Source organism: Botrytis fragariae (genome assembly GCF_013461495.1).
Source record: "Botrytis fragariae strain BVB16 chromosome Unknown tig00000001, whole genome shotgun sequence".
Lineage (NCBI taxonomy): Eukaryota > Fungi > Ascomycota > Leotiomycetes > Helotiales > Sclerotiniaceae > Botrytis > Botrytis fragariae.
Window position 1 is genome coordinate 3,466,639 of NW_023500987.1, and position 16,441 is coordinate 3,483,079.

At 41.9% G+C, this 16,441-nt stretch overlaps 2 protein-coding genes across 2 annotated transcripts; both read left to right on the plus strand.

Moving 5' to 3' along the window:
- Positions 1-1,995: 1,995 nt before the first annotated feature.
- Positions 1,996-5,904, plus strand: Bfra_001062 (putative aryl-alcohol oxidase protein; the record flags this gene model as incomplete). Its single annotated transcript, XM_037331502.1, has 9 exons — positions 1,996-2,605; positions 2,658-2,803; positions 2,859-2,942; positions 2,997-3,868; positions 4,353-4,530; positions 4,789-5,046; positions 5,102-5,294; positions 5,416-5,662; positions 5,739-5,904. 9 exons carry the CDS (start codon positions 1,996-1,998, stop codon positions 5,902-5,904), a joined length of 2,754 nt encoding a protein of 917 aa, XP_037197835.1.
- Positions 5,905-7,380: 1,476 nt separating this feature from the next.
- Positions 7,381-11,231, plus strand: Bfra_001063 (putative histidine kinase-group xi sequence protein; the record flags this gene model as incomplete). Its single annotated transcript, XM_037331503.1, has 3 exons — positions 7,381-8,501; positions 8,563-10,726; positions 10,782-11,231. 3 exons carry the CDS (start codon positions 7,381-7,383, stop codon positions 11,229-11,231), a joined length of 3,735 nt encoding a protein of 1,244 aa, XP_037197836.1.
- Between the last annotated feature and the right edge of the window lie 5,210 nt (positions 11,232-16,441).

The window sequence follows — 16,441 nt, forward strand, 5'->3', positions numbered from 1 at the left end:
GGAACTTACTTATTCGCTCAGTGTCTGTATGTTGACCAGAGTTTTAACTAGGGGCCCGAAAGTAGGAAGTTAGATTTTATGAATGTTGATGAGCGGCACTTTTTGGCGGGTTCTTTTTTTGAGGGAACTCGTGCTGCATGTTTTCTTCTTTGCTTTCAAGTAAACACCACGAAGAATTCAACGGGAAAGCTCATCCCCGGTGGCGGATAGCATTACATGAAGTAGAGCTGAGTCGATCCCAAGATGTGAGCCTATCGCGGGTACCCTAAAAAAAGTCCCAACAATGGCGATAGGAATTTCTGTAGTAGCTGATGGGGCTAGTCGCATGTGAAGAGATGCTACTGGAATGGTTTTCAGTGGAGCCGTGTCAGAATTGGATCAGGGACTGATATACTATATACGTATTTGAAGTTGAATGTGGAGACTAAACACTGATCAGAAACCTTTGAATATTAAGGATTGTGACGAACTGCTTACGGCAATTACATTACTTAATAAAAGTCGATTGTCCTTTAAAAGCCCCGAACTTTCCCACACATCCGTTGATACTAAGAAGCCTTAGTTAAACCTACGAATAAATAATGAGACCCTGAAAGAAAGGTCCATATGGTGTGAATTCAAGTAAATTACGACAATCCAATGATCTGTTTGCACCGGCATTGCTTTTGGGGTGTTTTCCCTTTGGGAAAAGCTCCAGCTGGACAAGTTGGTCGCCACATCAAACAGCCAAATCCCGAAAATCATGAAAAGCAACACTATCATTTCGAAATTGAATAATAATGTAAAGTATTAATCTAAATCTGAGAGAATTTAGAACAGCTATAGATTGTACATTTCACTCAACTTATAATTGAGAAAATTGATAGTCCAATTCAATAAAGATTTTTTGGAAATTAAGTGATTGACAGTTTTTCCGTCCAGCTGGGTAAAAATTGCTTTTTCTTTCAAATGACCTTGATATCGACATGGAAAAGTGCCATCCAGTCATTATTGCTAAGGTCAAAAATGCAGAGTACTGCAGCTTCCAAGGATCCCTTGATAGGTTGCAAGGAAAGTTGCAAGGGCCAGGGTATCCGGCCCGCAATTGGAATGCGGAATCTCTTCATCGTTCCGAAAGTGAAGCAGTTCCTGACTCTCCATGTTCATGACACGATTAATGCATATTGATTCAGCTTACATAAGAAGCAGAATGCCAGAGATGTGCACCATTCGAGAGAAGTAAGATGGAGACTTCCAATTCCATATCCACTATAAAATTGTGACAAGGAAGAGGAAAGGAAAGCCGTGCATTAGATTGGCAAGTCCCCACTTGGTAAACCTGCATCTTCATCCCGCAGAGTGCATAGCTCCACAGACATATGAGAACGGGCATTGGCCCTATATGTAACATAAACGAGGTGTTACTAGCACTCCACAATGCGTTGAGCTATTGTGGACCGAGGCTTGCTTGCTTCCAAACGAGGGGAGAATAACGTGGAACTTTTGTAGTGTAGTATCGCCATGCTAGTAGTGCATGTCATCGCGAAGTTTAAACACTGTTCAACAACTGGTGCTACATATACCCCTCCTTGTCACCTTCGCGATATATGGATCAACTTTCGAATTTCTGTAGCAATGTCTCCAGCTGACGGTCTGGCGTCAGCGCCTGTTCTTGTAGTCTCTTCCATATGTTTCAAAGAATAACCCCACTACCGCGTGATTGTCGCTATCCACGAATTGAGGGTTGCTCCCCGTATGACCCACCGGAAAGGCAACATTTGGCGGAAGATCATGTCTCTTCGATAGGAACTTACTCCGTCTAGTGGTTTTGCAGACAGGCCCAGAGTAGACAACAAGCCCGGCAGGTTGGAAGCACTTTTGCGTTTCTTGAAGTATATAAATCTCTTGAGTAGCGTATCCGATTATTTGTTTTTTCATGAATTGATCCCCTCGTTTTTGTTTAAGGCACATTTCTTGACAGCTCAATCTGCATTCTTTCCTCACAAACAAAAAGAGATGGCGGCCCCTCTTGCCCTTCGTGTACCAAACGCAGCTACCGCACCAGCAGCGAACGATCCTCTTGCTCTGCCACCAGGAACTACTTCAGAGAAGTTCGCAGAATTCATTTCTCATGCTGAACAAACAACTGGTGCCGAAAATGTCATCATTATCAAGAAGAAAGAAGAGCTCACAAAGGAGCTCTACACTGACCCTTCCAAAGCGCACGATATGTACCACCTCTTCGACAAAGATTACTTCGTCGTATCCGCCACCATTGCACCCCGCAACGTCGAAGAAGTCCAAGCAATTGTTAGACTCTGCAATGAGTACGAGATCCCACTTTGGCCATTCTCAATTGGCAGAAATATAGGATACGGAGGAGCAGCTCCAAGAGTTCCTGGTAGCATCGGTTTGGATATGGGCAAAAACATGAACAGAGTGCTAGAAGTCAACAGTGAAGGAGCATATGCGCTATTAGAGCCAGGTGTAACATTCTTCAGTCTATACGACTACCTGAAGGAGAATAAGCTAGACGATCAACTATGGATTGACACACCGGATTTGGGTGGTGGCTCTGTCGTTGGAAACACTATTGAGCGTGGTGTAGGATATACTCCATACGGAGGTTTGTGATATTTTGCATCTGAGAAAGGGACACTTACTGATGCTTCAAGCAGATCACTTCATGATGCATTGCGGTCTCGAGGTCGTGCTTCCAACCGGAGAGCTTATCAGGACAGGCATGGGTGCTTTACCCGATCCAACGCAACCAACAGTCGAGGGCGGAAGTTTGGATCAACAACCAGGAAACAAGTGTTGGCAGGTATGCTTAGCCTAAGGGCTCAACTGAAAAGTACTTCAAGCTCATCATATTCTAGTTGTTTCCTTATGGTTTCGGTCCCTACAACGATGGCATCTTTTCACAAAGCAACCTTGGTATTGTGACGAAGATGGGCATTTGGGTAAGTCGCCTCCATCCCTGCGCCACGACTGTATACTGACCGAGATAATCCTAGCTCATGCCAAATCCAGGGGGTTATCAACCTTATCTCATCACTTTTCCAAAGGATGCCGACTTGCCAAAGATCGTTGACGTCATTCGTCCCCTTCGATTGCAGATGGTCATTCAGAACGTTCCTTCAATCCGACATATTCTGCTTGACGCAGGAGTTATGGGAACCAAAAAATCGTACTACGATGTTGATCGTCCTCTTAATGAAGAAGAATTAGATGCCATAGCCAAGAAACTCAACCTTGGACGCTGGAACTTCTATGGCGCTTTATACGGCCCCAAACCTGTACGCGATGTCCTCTGGCAAGTGGTTAAGGATGCTTTTGGAACTATCGAAGGTGCCAAATTCTTCCTTCCAGAAGATATCAAGGAGAAGTGCGTTCTTCACATCCGTGCAAAAACCCTACAAGGTATTCCAACGATTGATGAGATTGCCTGGGTAGACTGGCTACCCAATGGTGCTCACCTTTTCTTCTCGCCTATCTCTAAGATCAGTGGTGAAGATGCAAGCAAGCAGTATGCTCTCACCCAAAAGATGACTCTAGAGGCCGGTTTTGATTTTATCGGAACATTCACCATCGGTATGCGCGAAATGCATCATATCGTATGCTTAGTATTCGACCGTGAAGATGAGGATCAAAAACGGCGCGCCCACAAGCTTATCCGTGAGCTCATTCAAGTCTGTGCCGATAACGGATGGGGAGAATATAGAACTCATATTGCCTTGATGGATCAGATTGCAGAAACCTATGGTTGGAACGATAATGCGCAGATGAAGTTGAACGAGAAGATCAAGAACGCTCTTGACCCCAAGGGTATTTTAGCACCCGGAAAGAATGGTGTATGGCCGGCATCATATGATCGTTCAGCCTGGAGGTTAGATGCCAATTCCGAAAGAACAAGACCTTGATCGAATCAGAGAAGCAGGTAGACTATAGTCATGTATATTTTACGAAAACGAATAATAATTGAAAACATATATATATATGCTTAAAACGTTTCGGGACATAGCCCATATTCACCAAGTCTTTTGATTGAGATCGAAATCCCGTAGAATGCTTCAAACTGAAGTTTTCTCATGAATTTCAATTGAAATGATTGTGATTGTGATTAACCTTGATTAGTTTTTTATTCGATGTGATCGAGCAAGATCACATGATATAACCTTATTCCGATCTACTGCTGGGCGGAGGTTCCTTCCATTTACACATTGACAAGATATAGGACTAATCCAAGCCATCTCAAGCCCACCTCCAAACACAATGAGTGAAACGTATAATTCCCCAAGCATTGAAGATATGCACCGAAGATATGTGAAATTTCGTCAAAGGAATGAGAACTAATTTTCAATTTCTTCCAGTGAACCACCCGTTGATAAACGTCCAAGTGTGGCTGAAATCCTCGCACATAAATCCTACCCAGATACAATATGGAGACTTACCCCAACGCAGAGTGGAAAGCTGCCGATTGGAGTTGGTAGAGGAGGGCCGTTCAAGATAGACTGGGAGGTTCATGGCAGTGGAGAGACGAAGGTTGTGGTAAGTGGACAATCTTGGACTTTGGTGTAACGTATATCACATGCAAATGCATGGCGGACTGGAGAGCGAAGAATGGGTAGCTCAAAGCTCAAGAGTACTGAGACTCGTACATGAATATCGTTTATGCTTCTGTTCATTCCCCTGCCTTATCGCCGGCACTGTTTGCATTTCCGCAAACTTTACTTTATAGACGAAACTTGGTCTCAACTAGGTCACGTGTTTCATGCATCAACATGCTAATCTGGAGTTTTCATTCAGTGGATTATGGGCTTAGGCTCTAACAAGTCAACATGGCAAAGACAAACCCTATACTTTGGTCATGAAAGAGGAGATAGATATTCCTCGTTGGTATTCGATAATCGAGGTATGGGCGGATCAGACACCCCCATCCTACGATATTCTACCTCGGAAATGGCCAAGGATTGTATCGAGCTACTCGACCATTTAGGTTGGACGAAGGACAGGCAACTTAACATCACCGGGGTTAGCATGGGTGGAATGATTGCACAAGAACTGGTGAGTCTCCAAATATCTTATTAATTACACCATTCAAGACTCATTTGACATATAGGCATTGATGATACCAAATCGAATTGCCACTCTTAACTTGCTCTCCACAGCACCTTATATCGAAAATACAACTAGCTTCTTTGAAAATCTGCGCACACGAGTCATGATGTTTGTCCCTAAGCCACTTGATCGATCTGTTTTGGATGCATCGTTGTCGTTATTTCCTGCGTCGTGGCTATCATTACCAGATACTAGTCCGTTGTTACTTTCTTTACCCTTGTGATATACTCCATACCCGCCTTCTCTTTTCTTCTCTTTTCTTTTCACTACCACAACTCTACTTCCTCTGCGTCAGAGACCTAACGTCAGAATTAGCCCACCTGCCTTCAGAATCGACCCCCTTGGTTGAACCACCACCAGGTCATCCTTTCCCCTATGCACACTTCTCTACCAACTACGAGCGCTTTGCTGCTGCCGAACTAACCAAACGACTCGATCCTAAAGCTTTCAAAACATACGGGTTTCTGCTCCAGGCTATTGCTGCTGGTTGGCACCACAAGAGCCCTGCGCAATTGAAAGAACTAGGAGACAAAGTGGGAAGAGACAGAATCGCAGTCATGCAGTAAGTATTTTAATCAATTGATGAGTTGATACATTGGATGTTCTGATGACTGAATAAAGACTAACACCCCACATAGTGGCACACTCGACCGACTTATATCTTTTCCTCATGGCGAGAAACTTATGGCATTTATTCAACCAGGTAGAGCGGAGATTCGAGAAGGTGATGGGCATGCAATTCCTATCCAGGAAGAAGATTGGTTTCACGAGAAGATGGTGGCATTTTTTGATGAATTTAAGTGAGATAAAGAGGAATCCAGATTCAAACACATCTAAAGTACAACGTATTGTCAATGAATAGATACATTCATCATAGATCCGCATCTTTTGCATTACTATATCTACCTCTGACCATAACTCTTAATAAGTCTTCCCTGTCAAAAAGGTGTATGTCTACCTGTATATTCATTTTTACTTACGGGGCAGGATACCTGGGCTGGAAAGTTGACCTAGCATTCTATCTATGAACAGTGAACAATGCCATACCAGCCGCCCTAGCAGCCTTGATCGCATCAGTAATGTTGCCAAAAGAAAGACGGATAATAAGAGAGATATCTCGAGACAGATTAACATCCCGAAAAGATTCTCGGGTGGCTGTGCTACATATAGATCGACAAAACATTTAATAACTTCGGCGACACCAGCCACACCTGCGGACAGTGATATATATCAAGATTTGTAATTCCAAACTTTGCATCTCCTTCAATTCAAAACCAAAACATCTCTCAAGCAAAGAAAAAAGATACAAAAGATACTTTACATCTAGTGCCATCGAATTGTTAGCAATATTTTACTTTATTTTGCACAATCATCACTGAAATATTGATATTTCGAATGATCTCTCCTTGTTCTCCACACACTTCTTCATTGACATACCTAGGTACTGAGATGCAAAGACTTCGATTGTCAGATCACAATTGGCATTCGATCTTCCTTTGAGAACGAAGGGAGGAGGGTAAAGTTAGCCGCATGTACCGCCAATTCATGGAAACAAGATCCGGTTGCGATGATAATTGGATGAAGATATAACGTTCCCATTTTCCTTGCATTCTACTAGACTGCAACCGACCCACAGAACAAGCAAAGTTAGCAAGTTTTTTGACTTTTTTAACTCCCGATAACTTTTCGGATTGGTTGATACGCATATTCTGGGAAATGTATCCGTTCTTTCTCTGCTTCGTCTGATGTTTCCCAGAAAGGAAAAAAGCTTGGAGAAGTTCTTGATATATACGATTTTGTGTCTAGTCAAACTCTATCACGTTCGTATCCACTGCGTACAAAAGAGTTTTGTATTTTGTATGTTCTCTTAGGAAAGGGTGTCAAAATTTCCCCAGAAAGCGAATCCACTAAAGAAAGAACACGACTTGGAGTGCGTAACTCAACCTCTTATTTATCGCAGTCTACAACTTACAACAGTCTATCGCTATGTTGCTCCTGTAGGAATGTCGCTATTGTTTCATCAGAACTTTTCGTTGCGTTCCTCGTTTTGTGATCTTCAATCATACTTGCCCAAACAGAGTAACGAAACTACCCCACCATAACACAACAATAAAGTCTCGACTCTCCTTTCGACCAGAGCTGAGTGCCCTGCCCTTCGATTGCTATACCTATCACTTTCGGCCTGGAAGGGAGGAAGGGCTTGGGATTAGGTGTCTGGCCAGAACGGTTGCCCGAGTAAGAAAGACTTACAACTTAAGTAGGTGACAGTAAAACTTTGCAATGGAACATCTGCCGTCAATACTCAAAGGTCTCGGCATAACCTCCTCAGCAGATGATGAATCGAAAGATTCAACACAGTTTACTACGGTAGCTGTGGACCCAATTTTAAGTCCTCTCGGGTCGCAAGATGATTTGAGTAGTATAGGAGTTCTCGAATTACTTGAATCAGACGAAAGAGCGGTTTTTATACTTGACCTCACGAATCCAGATGATACAACGCCAGTTTATACGAATCCGCGATTGAAAGAACTACAAGTGCTAGGAAGCAAAGTTGGAGAATCTCTTGATCTGCGCGCGGCTACAAAGGATGAAAAGCACAGGGGATTCTTAGAATGGGCAGGAGGTGATTTCAGCGATGGAAAAATATCTGTTACACTATATTGTGGAGTGAGATGGAGTGCGCAGACAATGAGAGATCGATGGAGGGTTATTGCTGGAGACGTAGGAGGAAGGATAGACGTTATCGGGGACAAACCTACCATTCAACGATCGCAAACTCTCTCGCCACAGAAAACACGACGCATGTCAAAATCTGACGACGCATCCAGATCCTCACTCGAATCTCAATTAGAGGCATATCGGCTTCATCGGGAAGATACAATATCCATATTTCCACCAGCACAAGAGCCAGTTACTTTGAAAGAGGTGCTTGAAGTGGGAGATACTACACTTGGTCCGTTCGATATATTGGCGCCAGACACAATAGTAGAATTGTCACCGCATGTACGATTCTTCCTCGATTTTGATTGGTCATCTACGGAGCTTGGCCCCATAGATTCTTGGCCGGTTGAGCTACGAAGAATGTGCAATTTTCTTATGTCAGACCCAAGACCCGCAGCAATGTATTGGGGTCAAACCAGAGTTATGATGTACAATGAACCATATATGTTAGTCACAGGACAGAAGCATCCAGGGATGATGGGGAAACCCTTCTCGGAGGCCTGGGCTGAAGTTGAAGACGCATTTAGCGATTCGTTCAATAAAGCGTATGAAACTGGTAAAGCTTCAACTATGGATGATGCGAGGTTCTTTATCGAAAGACATGGATACTTGGAGGAGACCTATTATTCATTATCAATTTTACCCTTCAGTTGCAACAGCTACGGTAGCCATCTTGCTTTGTAAGTCAGGATTTTTATTGCCCCTGTGTTGGTTTGAGACAGGCACTAATTTAATATGTAGTTACAATTCTGTATTTGACACTACTAGGCAAGTAGTTGCAGATCGTAGAATGATATTTTTATTACGGCTTGGGCAGTTCATTGCTTCATCTCGAGAACCCAAGGACTTTTGGCAGCAGCTTCTACGAGGGCTTGAACCAGATCATCCAGATTTACCGTTTGCTTTGTTGTACTCAGCCGGTAATGACGTTAACGAGACCCTTTCGGAATCTTCGGCTTTAAGCCACAACTCCAACTGGGTACTGGAAGGCTCTGTCAGATTTCCCGGTGCAGGGAAGAACGTACCGAAACATATAAATTCTGATCATCCCATGGAAGAATTTCTACCCAGTTTTAGCGACCTTGTCAAATCAGATTGTCCTACACTCTTACATCGAGAAGATGGCACTATTCCTTCATCTTTGACTACTGCTCTTCAGGGTACTCTTGCATGGGATACAGTTGTTTTCTTACCAATTAGAGCTACTACCGAAAGCGTTCTCGGCTTTCTTATCATTGGACTCAATGCTCGGCGAAAATATGATGATGACTATAGATTATTCATACAACTTCTCAGTCGACAACTCGCTACCTCAATGGCTGCGGCAGTACTTGTTGAAGATGAAATCCAACGTGGCCGAATGGCTGCCGAACATGCTTACCAAGATCGTAATCGACTCTCCAAGAAACTCGAAATTCAAGCTCATGAAGCCTCAGAGATTGAAAGTCGTTTCAGAAGAATGGCTGATCTAGCACCCGTTGGGATGTTTCACGCTGGCGTTGATGGCAAATTAGTTTATGCTAACGAACTTTATTATAACCTGACGGAACATGACAGAGATACCAATACTAATATGGGCTGGTACGAGATAATTATGGAGGAAGATTGGCCAATTGTGGATGTGCAATGGAAAAAACTTATGGATGGGGAACCTGTCTCCTTTGAAATCCGGTTACGAGCACTTTTCAAGGGGGCTGATAAAATCGGGGATGAAGAAATCGATGGCGCAATCTGGATAATAGCAGCTGCTTATCCTGAAAAGGCGCCAGATGGTACTGTCGTTGGAGTTTTGGGTTGCTTGACCGATATCAGTCGACAGAAGTGGGCCGAAGACTTTCAGAAACGGAAAATGCTTGAAGCGATTGAGTTGAAGCGTCAACAGGAGAATTTTATTGACATGACATCACACGAAATGAGGAACCCATTATCAGCCATCATCCAATGTGCGGACATGATCGGAATTTCGGTCAAGGAATTTGATGGAGGAACTAATGATATTGTTCTTCCAAGAGAGGCGGTTCACGGATACGCAGATGCAGCTTCGACGATCATACTATGTGCTCAACATCAGAAAAGAATCATTGATGACATTCTCACGCTGAGCAAGTTGGATTCAGATTTATTATTCGTCACTCCTACTGAAGTACAGCCATTACCTATCATCAAAAATGCACTAAAGATATTTGATGGAGAATTGCAGAAGAGTGATGTCGCGCTCAGATTTCATGTATCACCTACATTCGAAGAACTCAATATTGACTGGATCAAACTGGATCCAAGTAGATTAGTACAGGTCCTTATCAATCTTGTCACAAATGCGATCAAGTTCACACAAACTCAACCAAAACGGAATATCGCTATCACAGCGAGCGCAGCGCTCGAGCCTCCTAGCACACCAGGTCTTGTCTACCTTCCAAGAACTAATAGTCACAAAGACAACACGCCAGATGGTGAATGGGGGGACGGAGAGATTGTATATCTTCATATTGAAGTCCAAGATAGTGGCCGCGGTCTCGATGAAACGGAACGCAACCTTTTGTTTAAAAGATTTTCCCAAGCCTCACCACGAACACATGTTCAATATGGTGGATCCGGCCTCGGTCTCTTTATCTCTCGAGAACTTACAGAACTTCAAGGTGGTCAAATAGGTGTCGCCTCAAAAGCAGGGGTTGGAAGTACCTTTGCATTTTACATTCAAACTCGTCGATGCGATCCGCCTGATGATAAGGATTCTTTTGTTCCTCAAATGGATGCTCAAGCGCAAAATAATATCATTACGAATAATTCTCTCGCTCGGGTTAAAGGGCCTACGCGCCATCCTTCAAGAACTCGTCGTTCTCAAAGTCCGGCTTCTTCAACACCAAAACATATTCTAATTGTAGAAGATAACATTGTCAATCAAAAAGTAGATTTTTACCTCATACTTTTTGTTTCAGACCTTCAAGCTAACTATTCATTAGGTCCTGAGTAAGCAACTTCGTAGCGCAGGTTGTATTGTAAGCGTCGCAAATCACGGTCTAGAAGCCCTTGAATTTCTCGAAAAATCCACATTTTCCACAACTCTACCAGAAGGCGTGCCAGGTATCCCATGCAATATTCTCTTAATGGATTTGGAAATGCCAATAATGGATGGTCTTACTTGTGTACGACAGATCCGCAAATGGGAAAAGGAAGGGAAAGTTAGAGAGAGAGTACCGGTAATAGCTGTGACGGCTAATGCAAGGAGTGAGCAGATTGCTAGAGCGAAAGAGGCGGGTATGGATAGTGTTGTTACTAAACCTTTTAGGATAGGAGAGCTGGTACCAGAGATGGAGAAGTGGTTGGTGAGGGGAGTAGTGTTGGATGGGTTGAAGGAAGGTGCAAGAGATGAGAGAGCTGGAGTAGAGAGGAGAGATAGTGCACCGATTTAGGGATGGGAAAGGGGGTAGATAAATGGTTCATAAAATGGGCGTTTGGTTTCGCTAAGTTGGATGGATAGAAACACTATATAGAGATTTGGATGGGTTAGGTATGGTATATTCACTGCGATATTACCACATATTTGCATGGGAGAGTCTATATGGTTAGGCGTCCTACGATGATTGTTTTAAGAAGGTTGGGATATAGCATAGCATAGCATAGCATAGCATAGCGAGGGTGTTTAACGATTGGATTTGGATTTGGAATTTGGAATTTGGAATTTGACATTTGTATGGTAGTTGGCATTTTGACATTAGGAAGGAGTAAACTAGATATTTCCTGCTTGCGTTGGAAATTTTGATATATAAAGGGAGTTTTTGAAGACCAATTCATTTGAATTTGATTTCCATTAACTTGAATTGAATTGAATTGTATTGAAAGAATTGATATATTCCTTGATATGTATCTACCTGTACGAATCTATCTAGATGTTTGTTGATCCATCTGTGAACTTAATATATACACTCTCTCGTACGGCGATAACCACAAATTTGACGGGTCTTCAACTCACCAATCACCTGTTTTCTCCCCACCTAACTAACCATCCACACAATTTTTTTAACAAAAAAATAATCCAACCCCACTCCTTCCTTCCCTCCGTTCTCGCTCTTACCCCTCCAAAAAAAAAAGAGTACTCTTTCCCAAAACACCACCCAGTCAATCGCACTTTTCCAATCGTACACACATAAAAAAATGCAAAAGAATTGATGAGAGTGGGATTCGAACCCACGCCTATTACTAGACCAGGAGATTGTAAACAATCGTTTGTTAAGTGTTGGATACCTTAACCTGGCGCCTTAGACCAACTCGGCCATCTCACCATAGGTACTGGGGTGTACTTGTTGTGGGGAGGGGAGGATGGGGGGTTATATTTGAGGGTTTGTTTGGGGGGGGGAAGGGGTTTGGCAGGATGGGATGGGATGGGATGGGTAGAGGATTGAAGAGAGGATGAGAATGAGGATGAGGATGTTAGGTAGTGAATCGTGGATATGACGAAGAAAACGAGGAGGATAGCTCAATACGACATATTTCACGTGTGTTTTGGTAACAGAATGTCAACAAACAAATCCTCTTTTACGTAGATAATACATATATGTACATACGTACAGACAGATTACTCATTCTGATACTCTATCTAGACCTGTACCATCCCTTTTTCTATTTCTCTTTTCTATGATGAGTTAGTTTGGGGGTTGGGAAATCTTTAGATTAGATTGGGTTGGAGGGTTTGTGTGTATTGTATGTATGTATGTATGTATTAGGTTTGGGTTTGGATTTGTAGTATGAAGTGAGTGAGTAGTACAAGTTGTTTGGACATGGGGGACTTGAGGATTTATTCATTCGGTTTCGATTTCTTAGAGGAGATTGATGGTAGGTCTGTTTCTAGAGGGTGAGATGAGACGGGCTTTGGTGGTATCGTATTGTATTGTATTGTATTATATCGTGAGGTAGAGTGTTTGGGGATATGTTCAAGTAGAGGGCGTACGAGGAGAAGAGAATCGGTGTAGGTACCAATTTTTTGAGGTCTGGCCACGAGGATTTAGAATGGAATTATTTGAGGATGAGAGATTTTGATTTTCTAAATTGGGTTGATTTGATGATGTTTTGAGTATCTGTTTATGTCAAGGTATTTATTTGGTATTTCCTATTGGGAGTATTAAAGTATCGCACAGATTCTAAAGTCCACCTCCCGGGGAATATTCTACACATGTATGAATATTCGGATATTGAAAGTTGAAAGATCTTGTTGTACTCATTATTTCTTCCAGATCTGTCTTCACATGATGGAGGTTGACAGAGGTATCTCGGATGAAGTTGACTCTGAAGTTGTCGATGATTTATAACTTCGAGGAGGGGCTTTTGGCTAATTGGGATTTCTGTGATGACGAAAGTTCGTTACTGGATGTCATTCACTTTTTTACATGCTATAGGATAGTTTTTGTTCTCGGTGCATGGATTTTTGTCAAATGATGTGATAGTTGCAATTTGGGTTTGTGTTTGTGACTTCAAGGTGTGTCGGGTTCGTAGGTGATATGGTATATACAGATATGCTGTGGAGCAAGTTGTAAGGTGGATGGAAGTTTGTGTGAATAGGCTCTTTGGACGAGTGTCACTTTATTTTCTAATGGTGTGTAGACTGATATTGGGTGGTATGTAACTTTTGCTGCTATAAAGTGTTTGAAATAGTATGTTATTCATAACAGCAAACTTGCGAGTCTGGAACTCGTAGAAGTTGGTTGATATGATTGTTGGTGATAGTGTTGTGGTTAGTTTGATCTGAGAACCGGAACTGATAGAAGATGTGAACTTTTGATAACCAGATGTAGGGTTGATATATAGCTATTTTGAGTGCTTACTGGTTCTTCATCTGAAATCTAGTTGGTTGGGTAGTTCCCCAGGCAAAGTATCAAGATGAAGTGGTCCCCCAAGTGAACATACGAAGTTGGATGAGAGTCAAGTACACTGATGTACCATACAAAGTCCTCTTTTCAACAATTAGACTATATAACTGAATAGCTGTATATACTCATTTGCTCCTCCATTAAACATATATCCGAGCTATCCTGTATCTCTACCCCTACCCCTACCTCCAACCCCAAACTCGCCAAAAACTCCACTTTCACCGCTTAAGAAATTCCTCTCCTTCACTTCACCTTCACTTCACCCTCCACTCCATTCAAACCTCCCACCTGATTCACTTCCACCTCCCTAGTACTTCCCATCTTCCCCAGATCACGTTACATCCTCTCAATCCCAAATCTTTTGTTGCACATCTCATATTTTCTAATCTCACGATACTTCACAGTTTGAGGTTTTACTGCAAGTTGAAAAGCTTCATTTTTTCCTTTTTCTCTCTTCGAACCCTCAAGGATGGAGAAGTATATACGACACGAATCTTATGATTCTTCACTCTCACATATCTCATCTCGACCACTTCAGCACACTTCACCTCACTCTATTTCGTTCTATCCAACCATATCGCTTCCTCAACTTTTTGGAGGTTTTGTTGCATATCTCATTTTCTACATTTTCTGATCTCAGGATAGTTTCCAATTTGAGGTCCTACACCAAATTGAAAAGCTTCATTTTTCTCTTGATACTATCTTCAGAATCTTAGGACAGATAGATGTCTAGGTACCTACAAATCATGTTATTCTTGCACTCAACGCCAACTACTCACTCACTTCAAATACCTATCTATATCAACCATCGCTGTATTCACTCATTCACTTCCCCACCATATCTCTCCCTTGACGACCTGAAGGTTTTGTTGCACATCTCACATTTCCTACACATTTTCTAATCTCACAATATTTTTCTAAAACCGACTTTTCACCAATTTGAAAAGCTTCATTTTCTTTCTCTTTCTTTCCTCTCGATGTCTTCATCACAAATTTGCTCAAGATGAAGGATGAAATCTGAATCATCCCATTTTACTAATCAACTCACTCATCAACATACCCAGTAGGTATCATCTCATCCTCACTCCATCCTCATCTCAACATACACCATCTCAATCCACCCATCTGAATATTCACCCCCTACATATCCAGACAAATACAGACACTTCACTTCACTTTACTCACAGAACCAACCAACCAATCACTTCACTTCACTTTCTACACCACTAGATATTCTGTTTTGTTTTCTTTTATATTGCTGTACATCTTTATTCCTACATATACCAGCAGCGAGCTTGATGAATAGTAGATACCTATCTAATTCATACGGATAGCTACAATTATCTCCACCCTAGATACCTTGATAGATATATCGAGTTATTTCAAATACAAATTTACAAATAAGCGATATATATTACATCTCCTTTCATTGCACCACAGTACGAACCAGATATATACCTAACCCCCTTTGATATTCATAAAAACTCTAGGGATCAATTTCATTCATTCATATATTCATTCGTTTATCCCTCTAGCCAAGAAAAATATATATATAACCAAACGCCCAGTCCACTCTACTCCACTCCAGAATCCCCAACCCAAAAGCTTTCCATCTCCATCTCCATCTCCATCCCAAGATTCCCTAACTTCCTCTCACAACTCACAACTCACAACTCACAACTCACAACTCACAACTCACAACCATCACCATCACCATCACCATCATAACCATCATCATCTTGAAATTCAAATTTCCGAGCTTCCCACTTCCGAGTGAGCAGATAAGAATAAGGAAACAGAAAAAGAAAAAGAAAAAGAAAAAGAAAAAGAAAAAGAAAAAGAAAAAGAAAAAGATTCAAAACCCATCTAGTAGTTTTGGGAGTTGAATCGTGGTGAGGATATCATTTCTGGGAGTTATCGGATGTGAAGAATGATGTAAGTCTTGGATTGTAAAGGGGGCGAAGACCGAGAAGAAGGCGGAGGGGAAGACGAAGAAGAAGAAGAAGAAGAGGAGGAGGAAGAAGATAATAATGATCTATTACTCAATACTCAACATTGAGATTCCACTCATATGTTGTGAAGAAGTCATGAAACATTTATAATATAAATATAAATCCAAAGTCAAAGTCAAAGTCTAATCCAAATTCAAATTCAAAGTCAAAGTCAAAGTCAAATTCAATCTATTCAGCAAAGTATTACCTAGTACGTATACTAACGCTACAAGACACAACTGCTCGCTCATCCCATCTCATACAATCCCATGCAATCTCGTCCTATGCAATCCCAATCTCAAAGAAAATTTGATGCCTTTCAACTGCACAGTAGTACAAGAATTGAAAATGCCATGCCTAAATTGAAAATTCGCCTGCCTGGCCATCCTATCCATCCTTAAAGATATATACTCAGATCACAGGCCCAATCCTAATTCCATTCCCAACTCCATTTCAAACCATCTCAAGTAAAATTCTCAAACAATATGCACCTACCTACCAAATCATCTACCCATCCATTACCACGTCCGCCTCCTTCGCACCCACGTTCAATTCCTCTTATCCGATCTATTCGTACCACCAGAAACAGAAAATAAGATCATCGTATTTTCATCTTGCAAGCCAAGCAAGAAAAGTAATGTATGACTGCATCTCCCCTCCCACAACATTCACAATATTAGAAACCCCTTTCTAAATCTCCATCTCCATCTCCATATCCACCCCTGTTCCCAACCCAATATGAAAATCAAAAAGAAGAACGAAACTTTT